Raw genomic sequence first — 16683 nt, forward strand, 5'->3', positions numbered from 1 at the left:
AAATTATTTTTCTCTTTTACTTTCTATTTAAATTCTAATTAAAATTTTAAAATATATAAAATACATAAAAATTTGCATATGAAAATTTATTTATCTTATTTTTTAATCTATTTATATTTGATATTATTCAATATAATATAATATTAATATATACTAATGTACAATATAAATAAATTTTTGTGACATATAAATATATTTACTAATTTATAATTAATTTATTATTAATAATATTTATAATGTTTAAAGTTACATATAAATTATTTTTAAGTGTTATATTTATTTTAAAAAATAATAAAAAATTTCATTTAATATTTTTTTATCTTTCTGCTATATTAAAAATAAATAATTTTATATTTAAATTATAATTATTTCAAAACTAAATTATATATATATATAAGCAACAAATATATGATTCAATAATAAGAGGTTAAATTATAATGTATGAGAGTGGTTTCAACAATAAAAAAATAGGTTTATTCAATAAAAGAATTAATATTTTTATCCTTAAATTATATACTATATAATTTTGTAAGATAAGATATATAATTTTATTCTTTCAATGATTTTTTAAAAATTTTTTTTTAGTATATTTATAAAATTAATTTATAATATAACTTTCTTTTTTAATTAATGCCAATATGAAAGAAAAATAATTTTATAAAATTATATATTATATTTCTTTTATTCAAATAGTTAATATTTTTTATTAGTAATAATTTATATGTACTAATTAATTTTAAACTTTGAAATAATTTATACATCATATATCTTAATATTAAAAAATTTAAGATATGCAATTTGATTCCTTCAATATTTTTTGTCTCAAAATTTTTTAAATATATTAAAATTTATTTTTTTATTATGGATTTTTGTTGTTGTGGTATGTATGTATATATATTAAATTATTATAAATTAATTATAAGAATATTTTTAAATTTTATAAAATTAAATTTATAATCTTATAAATTGAAATAATATTTGAGTTTAATTCTTTTGTTTTTAAAGTTAATTTACAAATATTTAAAAGTATTTTATAAATCTTTATATAATATGTGAAATAATTTTATTAGTAATAATATTAATATATATTAATTAATTTAAAAATTTAAAATAATTTAAATATTATTATAAATATTTTATACAATTATTTTTTATTTTATAATAATTAATTATCATATTATACTATAACATAATAATTTATCCGTGCATCACATGGGTTACCTTCCTAGTATTGTATAATAAAAGATGTTATTAGAATTATTTTTTATCATAATAAGTAAATATTATTTGGTGATTTAAAAATAATAAATTATTTCCAACAATTGTTTTTTTGGCAGTATAAATTAAGTGTTTTCTCATCAATTAATTATAATTTTTCAGCCGAAATGAAAAGGGGTGTCGGCCCGAAGAATCTCTGTATAAAAAAAAATGTTCAAAGGTGAGAAAACGAGAGGGAATATTTGGCGCCATTTCTCATAGCTGTAACTTGTAAGCACTGTTGTGTTCTTCTTGACACATTGACTGAACCCTAACTGCACTCATCTCACTCTCAATCCTTCACTTGTCAATGGCTTCAACACCTTCCAATGCAAAAGCCAAACTACGATCCCAATCGAATGCAAAAGCCTCACCTGCCATAACCCCGCTCACTCCCCAAACCCTACCTACTCGCAGATCCACACGCGCCAAGTCCCTCCTCTTCGATTCTCCCAAACCTCCCCACGCACCTTCTGAAAATTCACTTCAAACTCTGAAGGGAATCCCTCGTCGATGCATCAATTACGGTGAGGATTCTAGCAAAGAAAAACTCACAACCCGCACAAGTGCAGCTAGAACAAACGGTTCAATTGATGCATCGAAGAAGCGAAATGGGAAGGTTTCCGTCGATGTTTCGCTCGCTCCGGCATCGCCTGAACAATCTGAGAAAACCAAGAAGAGGAAGAGGGAGGGTGAGGGAACGGTTGTTACTAGAGCTATGGCTGCGAGAAGAGGGGAATCGGCGAATCGGGGAAAGAGGGCGAGATTGCCCGAGAAGCGTGTATATTACAAAAAAGTGGTTTACGATGGGGGAGAATTTGAAGTGGGGGATGATGTTTATGTGAAGAGGAGAGAAGATGCTAGCTCTGATGACGAAGATCCCGAAGTGGAGGAGTGTAGGTTGTGTTTTTTCTCCGGCGATGAGATTATGATTGAGTGCGACAATTGTTTAGGTGGGTTTCATTTGCGATGCTTGACGCCGCCATTGAAGGATGTTCCTGAAGGGGATTGGGTATGTGGATTCTGTGAGGCTAGTAAGATGGGTAGGGATGTTAATTTTCCAAAGCCTCCTGAGGGAAAGAAGCTGGCTAGAACAATGAGGCAGAAGCTTCTTTCAAGTGATTTGTGGGCTTCTCATATTGAAAGGTATGGTGTTTCTTATGTTGCTCTATGACATATACTTACACTGCATTTTCTTTTGTCAAATACTAATCATGTTGGTGCCAATTGGACATGTGAGCAGTATATGGAAAGAGACAGATGGCAACTATTGGTGTCGGGTGCGGTGGTATATGATCCCAGAAGAGACTTCTGTCGGGAGACAACCACATAACCTGAGCAGGGAGCTATATCGAACTAATGATTTTGCAGACATTGAGGTACTGGATGATCACTGTTTTGGTTCTTGCATTCTGATAGTAAAATGCTAACCATCGTTTTCTAGTCTAACTTGCCATGTATTGAGCTTAATATTTAATAAATTGAATCTAGCATGTTTTGGTGGCAATCCTTGAAATCGTTTAGTACATCTAGATGGCCTGCTTTTTCTTTTTTATACACAATTCAAGTTTAGTTCTTGATTTGGAAAAGCAAACCAAAGCTGTTTAGATGTACCGAAAGAGAATACAACTAGAATTGAGTAGATAATAGCCGTCAATAATATATATTGGTTGCTTGTTTTGATAGATTGATTGCATTATTAATTAATTTAACTTATCTACAATCACGTATTTATAAATAGATCAGTGTTTATTTGCCTTTATGAATCTTATCCATCCTTTACATGCTTGGGTTGTTTGCATTCTTTCTTATCATAAGAGATGGAAATTATATTTTCGGGCTAAGCCATTAAGTTAGAACATAAAGTGCAAAATCATGCCACATTAATTTAAGTTGTCAGGAAAGAAGTTGAACAATTAAGTTTCATCATCATTGCTCCAGGAAATATGTTTATCATTTGTGTTCATTATAGTAGCTACAAAATAAAGGAGAATTTAGAAGTTGTAACAGTGAAACAGTTTGTGAAGCTAATGCCTACATTATAGAATCAAGTAGAGAGCTATATCAAAACCTAACATAACTAGGAGTACTGTATTTCATGGCTATTTTTAATATTTCTACAGCCTCAGACATTATGTTAACGGTACTAGGAACTTATCCTCCTGTACTTCATAATGGCGCTCCCATGTTTATTGTAGATGGAATCTGTCCTTAGACATTGCTATGTCATGATCCCCAAAGAGTATGCTAAAGCTAGCGATGCAGGAGACGACATTTTCTTATGTGAATATGAATATGACATCCATTGGCACAGCTTCAAACGTCTTGCTGATATTGACAATAAAAGAGAGGTAAACATGACAGAATATTAGCAAGATCCTTCTCATTAAAAGAGTTAACTATTCAGTAGTCCCAATTTTAATGAGTTTATTCTTGCTTGGTAGAATGGTGAAGAGACTGACAGTGACGAAGATTGGAATCTTGACAAGGAATCAGATTCTGATACAGATGATGTTGAATATGAAGAAGAAAATATTAGAAATGCACAATTTCAGCCATCAACAAACCATCAGTTAGCTGCAGTATGTATATTATTGTCCACTCTGTGTACTCATGTGCTTCAACCCCCCCCCCCCCAAAAAAAAAAAAAATCCGTTTTTGTTATTACCAACAGAAAATAAATGTGTAAATGATACAGAATCTGCACAAGGGACAGTTCTTTGGACTTCAGAAGATAGGCACAAAGAAAATTCCTGAGCATGTAAGGTCTCACAAACAGACAGATCTTGAGAGAGCAAAGGCTACTTTGTTGTTAGCATCGCAGCCTAAATCTTTACCTTGTAGAAATAAGTATGTTGAAGTTTGAACACCATTTTAAATATTTTATATCTCTCTGAAGTCACTAATCAAAACATTCTTTTATTTAGAGAAATGGAGGAGATAACTACATTCATCAAAGGTGCTATTTCTGATGATCAATGTCTGGGGCGTTGCCTCTACATTCATGGTGTTCCAGGAACTGGCAAGGTATTATCTTTGTATATGCTATATGTTTTCTATAGCCCACTATCCTATGAAGCTTTAACTCAGCTATCATGGAGCAAATCTTGTTTCTTAGTTCTTTTATCCATGTGCAACTGCAGACCATGAGTGTACTAGCAGTAATGAGAAGTCTGAGGTCAGAAGTTGATGCAGGAAATATCAAACCCTACTGTTTTGTGGAGATTAATGGTCTGAAATTGGCATCACCAGAGAATATTTATAGGGTAAAGTTCTTGAAGTTTATACTTTTTTTCCTGATACAACTGCATTCCTTGGTTATTTTCTTATAGTTCTGATATTCTTTTAGGTCATATATGAGGCATTAAATGGGCACAGGGTCAGCTGGAAAAAGGCTCTCTACTTGCTAAATGAGAGATTTGTAGAGGGGAAGAAAACTGGAGAAGAGGCTGACCGGCCATGTATTTTGCTTATTGATGAACTTGATCTTCTAGTTACCAGAAACCAGTCGGTAATCTACAAATCCTGTAACAGGAAACTTGTCATTAGGTCCACATTCTTTAACAAAGAATTACATAGCAATAACTTTCCTTTCATCACAGGTTCTGTATAATATTCTTGACTGGCCTACTAAGCCACATTCCAAGCTAATTGTGATAGGTATGACCAACCTCTTCCAATATGCAGAAATAATTTAAAATAGTGGGAAAACAAGAATCCATATGATTATAACAACTTGATTCTTGTAGACTGCGAAAACTTATTCTCTAGTAATAATGTAATTAATTCAGGGATAGCAAATACTATGGATCTTCCAGAGAAGTTACTTCCTCGTATATCAAGTCGAATGGGCATACAGAGACTTTGCTTTGGCCCATATAATTACCAGCAGCTTCAAGAAATAATTTCAAGTCGCCTCAAGGGAATTGATGTCTTTGAAAAGCAAGCTATAGAATTTGCTTCAAGAAAGGCATGTCTCTATGCCATTGTGAAGATTGATTTCTCTGGATTTTTATATGCAAACACTTGTTTTGGTTGAATAGCTTGTTGATTTAAATCTAAAATGTTTTTATTATTTAGGTTGCAGCAATCTCAGGAGATGCGCGTCGTGCGTTGGAGATATGCAGACGTGCAGCTGAAATAGCGGATTATCGTATGAAGCTAATTTCAAATCCTGATTTTGTTTCTGCAGGTATATGAGCATGTCTTTAAAATTTTGCATGTCATCACAGTAGAGGGGTGGGGGATCATGAAGTGTTTCTTGCTTTTTGTTAATTAATTTGCATCATGTGCAAGATGTCAAGGAAGATCTCTTTTTTATGTTAATTTCCCTTTTAATGTGTTTGTAATTGTTGATGGGAATTGTCAATAGTTTAATATACATTTAAATGCTTGTTTGTTTTGGTCCAGGCATATACTTACATCATCATTCTATATTCACATTGATCATTGACCGTATACGAGAGAAATAGCATGTCTTCTGATGCATTGCTTGGTGGGTAGTTGGATAAGTGTTGTTTTATCTTATTGTACACACTATGCACTTCTTGTTTTATAGGCATAGACTTACACAACAATCAAAAAGTTTAATTTTTGGGCTTTGCTTAGGAATTGTATGTATGATATCATATTAACATGACATTAAGAAAACAATGTGAACCTGATGTTTTAGCCTCTTTTCTTCCAGATTTGTTATCCTGCCGTTGCCTATGTAAGCTGCCCTGATTTACAAATCTCACATCGCTTCATCTTCTGACATCTATAATGAAATATTTGAATTAACTCTAAACTAATGATCAGCATTAATTGTATGCATGGGTTCCTTAGTTCCTTACTTTTGAGATGGTGCTTCTGCCTACTAATTCATTTATATCTGCTCTCTAGGAAAGGGAAATGTTGGAATGGCAGATGTTGAAGCAGCCATTCAAGAAATGTTCCAAGCACCTCATATTCAAGTGAGTTGAAATTTGCAATGTGCTGATTTATTTCTTGATGCTTGAAATACCTTTGTACGGTATCATGACTGATAATTTTTGGGGCCAGTGGTCGTAGGGTGTGATACACTAGTAAATTAAGAAATCAATGTTATTAGTGTCCTTTATATATTCCTTTATCTGGTAGAACGATGCTAACATTTTATTTCAGTCTTACATTTACCTCATACTTTCTTTTTGAAGGTTATGAAAAGCTGTTCTAGACTTAGCAAAATTTTCCTAACAGCTATGGTGCACGAGCTTTATAAAACAGGAATGGGAGAAACCACTTTTGAAAAGGTCAGCTTCTGAAGTTTTTTTTTTTCCGTTATTTTCTTTTTTCTTGATTTGCATTCAGATCAGCCATAGAATTCTTCACCTTTAAACCTCAGTTTTCACTTGAACACCATTACATGACTATTTTTATTTTTATTTTTTCTGCATGTCATGCATATTTGACTAAGTTATAAAAGCTCTAGGTGAATTTAAAAGTTTTATATTCTGATATTTGCTTTTTACACGAATAGAATTCGTTAGAAGCTAATTGATCGCAGTATTGGTTTACCTATCCTTTGACCGATCCCACGCGCTTCTATGCCTTCCCCTCCCCCATATATCCTTTTACCTTAATGAAAATTGAAGGTAAAAGATTGATTTTTTGCCGTTCTTATGTAAGGTTTTACTTGACAATGCAGTTGGCAATGACGGTTTCATGTCTCTGTACCAGCAACGGAGAAGTGTTTCCTGGATATGATACTCTCTTGCAAGTTGGGTAAGACTTGAATGTTTCTTTTCGCATCTGAAATGATGTGGCTGAGACCCAGGGAGGGGGTGTTCTTGCTTTCTAAATCTGAGATGTTTCTGTTCCTTCGTTTTGCAGCTGTAAGCTAGGCGAATGCAGGATTATTTTATGCGAAGCAGGTGCCAAGCACAGGTTGCAAAAATTGCAGCTCAATTTCCCGAGGTTAGTTCTCAAAGCCCTTATTAGTTCTCTAGCCTATTCCATAGAAACAAATGACGGGATTATGAGTAGTGCATTTTTCTGAGTCCAATAAAGCATACTAGTCAAAATTATCTTGCAGTCTGAACGCGATTTTATCCTTTGCATGTGAGCCACGTACATGTATGTTAATTTTCAATCCGGGGAGAAGTCAGTTTTTTCGAGTTTCTCTGATGTTTTATTTTTGATAAGTAGATCATTTTTTCAAAATTAAGTTGGTCCATCCAGCCTTAAATCATTCTTATAGTGTGCATAAAAATCAAGATCTAAACAGTAGTGCGAAGGGATAACCTATCTTTAATGACTGGGATATAATAATTATCAACCCGTTTATTTTCTCTTCCAGTATAGAATTTATTACCTGTAGACCGTCATCGTCTTGGTCAATTTATCTGAAGCACAATTCCGTGGCAAGAGTAAATGATTGTATTTGTACATAAGTCGTCTAACTATATATCCTGTTTATTTTGCAGCATTCATAACCTACATTTGACTTGTTTCCATTAATTTGACTGGCTTCATTTTACTTTTGGCAGTGATGATGTGGCCTTTGCGCTGAGAGACTGCAAAGATCTACCTTGGTTGTCGAAGTATCTAATGTAGGAAAGGAGAATTGCATTCTGTTCTTAAAAGAACAATTTTGCCCCAAACTTCTTTTCAATTCTTTTATGACTTCATAATCATCATCGTACCTCGAAATAATTTATCCGTTTGATGCTACATCTGTTTAATGAAAAGACCCGGCTTTTTTTTTCTTGTAAAATTTTGTTCGAAGCAAGAATTAAAAAACAAAACTATATACAATCACAAGGGCAGAAGCGTTCATATAGTCGTATCATGCATCAAAACATCAATACATACTGATGGCAAAACCAGAACTTAAAACCTAGTCGAGTTCTGCAATTTTAAATTCAACTGCTCATCATAATGACGAAAAAAGATGTATCCCTGCTTCATAAACACGATTAATTAACATTGGTAATTGGATTGATTTGATCGAAGACTATTTCTACTTGTATGTTGGGTTCCATTCTTTACACAAGCCAACCGTGTTCAAGGAAAAATCATTGGGATTGACTCATTTGTATTAACAGGAATTTAAACCTAAGCCGACTACATTTTAGCTGCAGTTGCAGAGTTTTAGAAATATAATGCACACAGTTGACCGGGCAGTACAAATAGATCCTAAGCTTGTGGTAAGGAAGACGAACAGGTTTTTTGCCAGAGGGATCTCCCTAAAATGGCACTTCCGTGTATTGAGAGGTATGCAGCATTTAACCTGGCAAAGCAATCAGGGATCTATCAGAAACACAAGAAGCCAATATGACCATGTAAATGTGTCTGTCTCCCAAGTTTTACACAGTAAGGGAGGAAAATTACTTATCAACATCAGGCATTGCCAAGGGATCATACAACTCCCTTTGTTCTATGGTAGGCACAGGCATAGCTGACACATCTTGGGCAACTTCAACCTAAAAAATAAAGAATCCCCAGACATGAGTAGCACAATAACGTTATTCTCTGCATAGAAACCAAAATAATATCTAAACTAAGTTAACATTAGGTAACATACTTGTTGGGGGTATTGTGCATAGCCAGCATATGCACTGTATGCATACAATGAAGGATCATGAGTAGCCCCATATGCATAGGCATCATAACCCTGTCCATACCCATAGTAGGCACTCCATTGACTTGGATCCATCTGTGGTCCCCAGCCACCAGGTTCCTAGAACAAATTAGGACCAAAATACATGAGCTACTTGTTGAGCTAATCAGAGGTATTAAACTCATTCATATAGAACCTCGAATATTAATATAATGTTTAGGCAAAAGCTTTCATGATGCAAGTTCAAAGTTGTCATAAGAGGGGTCTGTAATGGAAGTGCTATGTTCATAAAATAATCAAGACCAAGCCTAAGTTTAAACTATCAATAATTGTGTACATAAACATTTGATGAAATGCTATTTGTCATCCTCCAAATAAATACCTTTCCAAGTAAGATCTATCCTTACAGTTTTAAGTCTTGACTACCCCTTCAACTACCACATCTATAAATATCATGTTAACATGTCATCTTCTATTCTATTAGCCCATTTAAAAAGCTCTCACCATTCCATGTTGAGCATTCAGATTTTACTGCATATCATCATCTGCTCTCACGATTGTTCAGTAGAATCTAAAACCACATATGGATGCTATGTTACCAACCGAGAATATCTGGAATACTTGTAATATAATATATACATTACAAGAGTTCCTGAAATTGGAATGCATGAAGTATCACCGATGCACACAGTTACATCATGAAAACTTTCAAATAAATGTTTTGTCCAGAAATGGGCCATTTCTAAAGGAAAAATCACCTGTCTAGCTGTTGGGGTCCTACCCCAGGAAATTTGGATCACTTGTTGACCTATCATCTTTCCCTGCATCTTCTGAATGGCTTCTTCAGCAGATGATCTACAGACATCAAATATGGAAAGGTAAAAAACCAGAGAGTCGTACAATAAAAAAAGAAATAAAGAGCTTAATATGCATAGCAAAACTAGGCCACATGAAACTTACTTCCTCGTAATCTTATAATCCTTGTAGTTTCAAAACATTTCACATAAAACCATGCTTAAAATAATTGGGAGGAAAGAAAACCTGGTCCCAAATTGAACAAAACCACATCCTTTCCCAGCCTGAATTTTGACAGAAACAACCTCTCCAAATAGCAGAAAGTTTTGCTTCAGCTCCTCCTCTGAGACATTAAGATCCAAGTTACCAACAAAAATCTGCAACACAGAGTATGTAAGAGTACCATGGCAAATGAAAACCACGAAAATGTAAACCTATTACAACTTACAGTAGCATTATTTATATCATAATCTGCTTGTACTTGAACTGTATTCACTGCCACTGGATACATAACTGCCAAGAAGATTCATCAATAAGTGTACTAAACAAAAATTATCATAATTCCAAAACAAAAAAAAGGTTAAAGTTACCCTTAGGTGGAGGAACAGCATAAGGTTGCTGAAAAGCAGTGGTCTTCTTAGGCGTAGCAGCACTAATGCGCATGGGCCTGGTGGAGCAATAAACGCCGTTCATTTCCGTCATGGCGCGGTTCCTCTCATTCTCATCAGAAAACTTAACGAACCCATAACCCTTGGAGCGACCAGTGTTGGAATCCGTCACAACCTTGGCACCTCTAACGGAAGGGTAATGGGCCCGAAATGTCTCCTGAAGCAGATAATCCGTAACATCGGGCGCAAGATCGCCGACGAAGATGGAGTGTTCTGGACCCGCATCGGCCCGACGCTCACCGATACCAAAAGAGGCCCAATTAAGCCTGAAGTTTTGTTCTGTTCCGGGCATTTGCGTTCCGTTATAACTCTGGAGAACCCTCTCTGCTGCGGCGTGCGATACAAACTCGACGAAACCGTAGCCCTCCGGCTGGCCCGTTATCTTGTTTCGTATGATTTTGATTGAAAGGACTTCACCTGTGTGAGCGAAGCAGTGAGTGAGATAGGTTTCGTCCACCCAATACTGCAAATCCCCAATCCATAGGGTTCGAACTTCTTCTATGGACGAAGGTTGATGATAGCCCGAATATGTCATCGCCATCCTCAACGATACTCCAAGCGGGAAGGAACACTGCCTCCAACGCCACTCAGTTCAGTTCTTTCGATTACTTATTTGGTCTGTTAAAATATTATCAAGTATTAATTTTTTGTTGAAATTAAGAATAACAAAAAATCACTAAAATATATATTAAAAAACGTATTTAAACCTTAAATATACATATCATTGGCCTTTAGAAGATATGAATATATCTCGATTTATGTCATGTGCATGTTTGGTCCCGCAATGATCATGACCATGATACATGGTGCGAGAGAGAACTGTGTTTATTGTTATTTTTATTTAAATAATTTTAAAAATTATTATTATTATTATTATTATTATAAAAGAGAAAATAAAAACATTTTAAAAAAAGTATTTTAGTAAAAATTGACAATAAACAAAATCTCAAAAGGACATTATTAAGTTATTGTACATGACAAGCTGAAGAAGCGCCACTTAGCATGCGACTTTCCACATGGTGTTTGCTTATTTGCAACGGTATTTATGGCTGTTTAACCGGTCTCGTTAACCGCCCACCCTGACGCAGCTATTCATTCATAACAAATCCAAATATTATCTCTCTCTCTCTCTCTCTCTCTCTCATTTGAATTTGTTTCTGTAGCTTAGCATGTGAGAGAAAAAAAAGCATGGCATTCCCAGCTACTATTGTTATTCTTCCCTTAGGCATTCTTTTCATCCTTTCAGGCCTCACTGTAAATATAATTCAGGTAAGATTCAACCCCAAATCATTATAATATTCTTCCTTTTCTTCTTGTTCTTTTTAAGGGTCCTTTTGATATTCATAGTTGTCTTACTGGTATTTATGTAATTTACTTGCACATTATTTTGCTTTGCCTCTGCATTTGGATCCGGTGACTCCTTAATAATAATATGCCGTTAAAAGAAGAAAAAAAAAAAAACAAGATTCACTGACACGGCAGTTATGATACATTGCATAAATGTTTCTTAGTTATTCCTTTGATATTTTCTTCTTTTAAAGCTATAATTACTTCTCTATACATAAAGCATGTTGTACTTCTAATTTTCTATGTACATCTTGATCAATTCTGCCATGTTATTGTGCATTCGAGTTTTTAAAGAAAGAAGCAGCAGGAATTGCTTGACCATAGAACTTAATTTACAAAATCTTGTTTTTTATTTTAACTTTTGAATAGTTGCTTGTTTCACCTAATGTCAGTGAATATATGCATTTGTAGGCAGTATTCTTTGTCCTTCTTCGTCCACTATCAACGAATTGTTACAGAAGAATAAACAAATTGCTGACAGAATCACTATGGTTGGAGCTCATATGGCTCATTGATTGGTGGGCTGGCATCAAGGTGTAGCAAACTCGGAACAAATGCTGTTCTTTTGGATAACTTTTTTTTTTTTTTTCTGGCAATTCAATTATGGATTTTCATCGTTAATACTTTACCTGTGTCTATCTTTTGACATGCTGAGGATTAATGTAACGTAGATTAGTGTTGCATTATCCACACTACATTCTAACTAGTTGCATGGTCGGGTTGCAGATTGATCTATACACAGATTCAGAAACTTTTCAACTAATGGGTAAGTGACAGCCAATTCGTGGTTTAGTGATTATAAATCATTATTTTATTTTATTTTATTTTTTATTCTTATCTCACAAATTTTCTTTTTTTCATCCGAGAAAACTTTAGGGAAAGAAAATGCCCTTCTGATCTGCAACCACAGGAGTGACATTGATTGGCTTATTGGATGGGTCTTAGCTCAGGTGCCTATTTTCTGTGAACTTATTAAAATGCAAAAGTATGTCATATATGATAGCATTAAATTACATCTTTGAGTTTGTGTGAGGACTTTGCTTCAAAGTGTGCGAGTTAATGTAATTTCAGAATCATTTAATTTGTTTCAGTCTAAATATTCTATGCAATCAACAATTTTGCAGTCATTTTTCATCAAGGTTAATGTCTAAAGCATATTGAATTTGATTTTTTTCTTTGAAATTTAGGGTGTGCTTCTCCTAGTTCTAACCATATCTTTTGTATACACAAGTTGCATGGCTTATGAGCATACACTATTTGTTACCATTTACCAACTTATCATTTCTTGACTCATGTTTTCATTTTTATATATTTAAACACACACGTATGACTTATCTTTGACAGCGCTCGGGTTGCCTTGGTAACACTAGAGCCATTATGAAGAAAGAAGTCAAATTTCTTCCAGTGAGTTTCTGTAAATCTCTCTTCCTTTGTGCTTTATAAATTAGGGATTCTATCAAGACCTTTTCTTTTAAACTTAACTGCTACATGCAGAAACTTCTCAATCCTTTAACATAATTTAACAATAATTTAAAACAGGACTTTCCTTGAAAATAAATAAGTGACTATGGTGTAGGAATGAAGCAGAGAATCTTGTAAGTTCTTGCATCATGATAAGGTTGAGAGTTCTATTTTCACAGTAATTCAATCCAAAGTGATCTTCAATCTTGAACTTATCAAAACGTAGCCATTGCTTCAACAAACTGCAACACAACTGATCATGTAGCAGAACTCACTTGAACTTCAGAATATCTTAGTGTTTGAAGCAACAGAAAATCATAACCAGCATTTTGATAAATTGGTGCTAATCAGCTACCACGATAGAAAATTGATAATAAATAATTACCTTATATGCATCCATGCAGGTTCTAGGTTGGTCAATGTGGTTTGCTGAATATATATTTCTTGAAAGAAACTGGACTAAAGATGAATCATCACTGAAGGTAAATCTAAAGAAATTCTCCTAATTTACATATGCGTCCATCTAGTACAATTTTCCCGATTAGCATTTTATTTATAAATGTCTTGAATTTTGTGTGGCAGTCAGGTTTTAAGCACCTAGAGCACATGCCAATGCCTTTTTGGTTGGCTCTTTTTGTTGAAGGAACTCGTTTTACAGAGTCAAAGCTTTTAGCAGCACAAGAGTTTGCTGTTTCAAAAGGGCTACCTATACCTAAAAATGTTTTGATTCCTCGAACAAAGGTGAACAAAATTGAAGCTTTGTTTATTAGGAGAGTAGTACAATTTTTAACTGATATGCTATAACCTATGACTTTTTGGCAAATGCTAAATAATGCCCTTAGGGCTCTGCTTAAGAAACTAAAAACATAAATTTTTTGTTAGAAAATATTGTAAATACAATATTTCCGTAATTTCCAATGCAGTCTGACACAATTTTCAATCAAAACTTCCCATTTCAATTTTTTCACTTTTTGTCACCCTAATTCTAAAACTACACATTTTGATTGTGTTTTAGCTGATTCTTTTTAGTTGATAATCGTCAGGGTTTTGTCTCAGTTGTAAAAAACCTTCGGGCAACGATTCCAGCCATTTATGATTGCACATATACAGTTCCAAAGAGTGAGCCTTCACCTACGTTGTTGAGAATATTTAAAGGGCAATCTAGTTCGGTAAGCCAGCTGAAAACTTCGACAAAAGCTAAGTTAGAGAAAATACACAACGCTGTTTCTGTACTCCTTCAAAATCAACTTATATTGAAAGTTGAAACTCTTGGATATATTGTACTCGTGAAAAGAAAAAGAATGTTTTCATTGTTGGTTTTGATGATGTTTGTCTTTAGTTTCGTCTTTTAATTAGTTTATCTCTTGAAACTAGTTTGTGGTATTGCGATCATCGTTGATATCATGAACCGCAGCTCTATAAGAAACAATAATTTAAATTTTTCTTGCCCATAAAATTCTCCTACCAGTAGATACAGTTAACTACCATAATTCCTATAGCTATATCCTCCGTTTGTTTTGCAGGTGAAGGTTCAAATTAAGAGACACAAAATGGAGGAACTTCCAGAAACTTCCGATGGCATTGCACAATGGTGCAAAGACATATTTGTTGCCAAGGTATTACATGTTTCTGAAAATCATATATTTTTTCTGTGATTCTCATAGTTCATATTTGCAACTCCATTAGTTAGAACATTATATTCTGCATTAAGGGTCACACACACACACCTTTATACAAATTTAATCAGATGCATGCATGCATGCCTAGAAATTTCCTGTACTATGGTAAATGTGTAAACAATGTCTGTTTTCTAAATTACCAGGATGCTTTGCTGGAGAAATATAATACTACGGAGTTATTCAGTGAAGAAGAACTTCAAGAAATCTGTCGGCCTAAAACTTCTATTTTGGTAAGATGACAGACATTATGAACACATGTTTGGTATCAGATTCCTTTGACAAAATAATGACTTTTTAAAAAGTTGTGTTCGGTAGTAACCGATAAAATAAGAGTATGTTACTTTTTCCTTTTATAAAAATTGTTTAAATTTTGCACCCTTTTCTCTTCCTATTTTAAAATATACGGTGTTTTTTTTAAAGATAAATTTAAGTTATCCTTTAGGTCCTTTTAGATTAAATGAACCTCTTAACAATGGTGAATTATAATTAGTGCGACTCTCAATGATATTATTTGTTGTTTTCTAAAACTTTTAGTGTCACAAGCCTAATATCCTATTATTGATTTTAGTATTTTAAAAAGTAGAATAAAGTTTTAAATATATCTACTATTAATTTTAAAGTTTTATTTAAAACCCAGATTTATTTTTATAAGTTCAAAAATTACTAATAAATATTCAAAATTATTCATTAATCACGTTGAGACTTATTGCAGAGAAGAATATAATTTATCCTAAAAATACATTATTATTTTGTAAAAATAACCCAAAAAAAAAAACCTTAAAATATAGGCAAAAAAAAACAAGTGAACACAATTAGATTTGATATCCTAATATCGTGTAAATATTACCATTTTGGGGTTTGAACAGGTTGTGGTTTTTTGGTCGTGTCTCCTTGGCTTCCTTCTATTTAAATGCTTCCAGTGGTCCTCAATCCTCTCTTCATGGGAAGGCATCTTATTTACAGTGCTTTTCTTGGTCCTCGTCACAGTTATTATGGAAATCCTCATTCATTCATCTCAATCAGAGCGTTCTAAACCCATGGTTTTACCTACACAAGACCCCATGAAGCAAAGGCTTCTTCAGACATGACATAAGCAAGGATTCAGCACACATGTTAATGTTACAAATTAGATGTCTCTATTGCATGTGTACATTACATATATTTTCCATCCATTGTTCTCTGGCTTGAAAATATAGGATTTGTTAAATGTTAAATAAAACAATGTCACATTTATTTCCTAGTACATACATCTCGTGTTCATTATTTTTTAGGTAAAGGAAATTTTTTATGGATGAACTAGAACGAAACACATTTTTGTGCTTATTTGTATTCACATTTGAATGATATGAATTCACATTGGTTTAATATTAAAAATTATAATTTTTGTATTAGATTCATGTTTGTACATTTTTTTTCGCATTTTGGTGTATCAGATAAAAACTTTTAGCTAAAAGGTACAACAAATACGATGTCTTCAGAAAGGAAGGAAAGCATTCAGTGGCTCAATAAAGTTGATTAGTTCTTCATTCTTTTATAACAATTTCATTAACCTAACTTGTCTCTGTGTATCTTAAAAGTAACTAGCCTTTTTTTTCTTTTTTTTTTATCAATTAGGACAAATATTTGTATGTTTGTCTTTCGGCCTGTTAAACCTAATTGTTTTTACAACAATTGTATTAAGGGTCCGTTAGTTAAAATTTAAAACACAGTTGTTTGTTTTCAAAAAATTAAAAAAAATATTTTTTCTTTAATTGTAATTATAAAAAACAATTTATTTATTTTAAAGAATAATTATAATTATCTGTTTATAATGACTCAAAATAGTTTTTCAAAATATATTTTTAAAAACTATTTTTTCATGAAAAAGGTATAACTAAAACAAAATGGTTAAAAC

At 33.2% G+C, this 16683-nt stretch overlaps 3 protein-coding genes and 1 non-coding gene across 8 annotated transcripts; 3 read left to right on the forward strand and 1 right to left on the reverse strand.

The window, feature by feature from the left end:
* Positions 1-1494: 1494 nt before the first annotated feature.
* Positions 1495-7876, forward strand: LOC113855351 (origin of replication complex subunit 1A-like). 2 transcript variants are annotated; one of them, XM_027486965.1, is made up of 17 exons: positions 1495-1960; positions 2033-2403; positions 2501-2636; positions 3456-3608; positions 3702-3839; positions 3956-4107; positions 4185-4284; positions 4401-4523; positions 4607-4768; positions 4860-4917; positions 5049-5227; positions 5338-5449; positions 6142-6212; positions 6435-6530; positions 6926-7002; positions 7111-7194; positions 7767-7876. In XM_027486965.1, exons 1-17 carry the CDS (start codon positions 1568-1570, stop codon positions 7831-7833), a joined length of 2472 nt encoding a protein of 823 aa, XP_027342766.1. In that variant the 5' UTR covers positions 1495-1567; the 3' UTR covers positions 7834-7876. The 2 variants fall into 2 exon arrangements, with proteins under 2 accessions (XP_027342766.1, XP_027342765.1); XM_027486964.1 differs by having other exon boundaries at positions 1495-2403; positions 3714-3839; positions 5338-5439; positions 6147-6212.
* LOC113856728 lies at positions 3516-3593 on the forward strand. Its single transcript, XR_003502962.1, has one exon. It is a non-coding gene; the product is annotated as a small nucleolar RNA snoR28 (small nucleolar RNA).
* A 157-nt stretch (positions 7877-8033) lies between the features above and the next one.
* LOC113854428 (polyadenylate-binding protein RBP47B'-like) lies at positions 8034-10925 on the reverse strand. Of its 4 annotated transcripts, none has more exons than XM_027485394.1 (7): positions 10225-10911; positions 10083-10135; positions 9881-10011; positions 9598-9694; positions 8804-8959; positions 8611-8702; positions 8034-8509 (listed from the first exon to the last, which is right to left on the reverse strand). In XM_027485394.1, exons 1-7 carry the CDS (start codon positions 10841-10843, stop codon positions 8416-8418), a joined length of 1242 nt encoding a protein of 413 aa, XP_027341195.1. In that variant the 5' UTR covers positions 10844-10911; the 3' UTR covers positions 8034-8415. The 4 variants fall into 4 exon arrangements, with proteins under 4 accessions (XP_027341195.1, XP_027341194.1, XP_027341196.1 ...); XM_027485393.1 differs by having other exon boundaries at positions 8125-8509; positions 10083-10147; positions 10225-10925; XM_027485395.1 differs by lacking the exon at positions 10083-10135 and having other exon boundaries at positions 8189-8509; positions 9881-9977.
* A 565-nt stretch (positions 10926-11490) lies between these two features.
* LOC113855975 (1-acyl-sn-glycerol-3-phosphate acyltransferase 3-like) lies at positions 11491-15877 on the forward strand. Its single transcript, XM_027487604.1, has 11 exons — positions 11491-11571; positions 12061-12183; positions 12376-12415; positions 12526-12599; positions 12994-13053; positions 13515-13592; positions 13693-13851; positions 14154-14279; positions 14634-14726; positions 14933-15019; positions 15656-15877. The coding sequence occupies exons 1-11, from the start codon at positions 11491-11493 to the stop codon at positions 15875-15877; spliced, it is 1143 nt and encodes a 380-aa protein (XP_027343405.1).
* Positions 15878-16683: the final 806 nt, after the last annotated feature.

This window comes from Abrus precatorius, unplaced genomic scaffold, assembly GCF_003935025.1.
Source record: "Abrus precatorius isolate BTA unplaced genomic scaffold, Abrus_2018 Scaffold11, whole genome shotgun sequence".
Lineage (NCBI taxonomy): Eukaryota > Viridiplantae > Streptophyta > Magnoliopsida > Fabales > Fabaceae > Abrus > Abrus precatorius.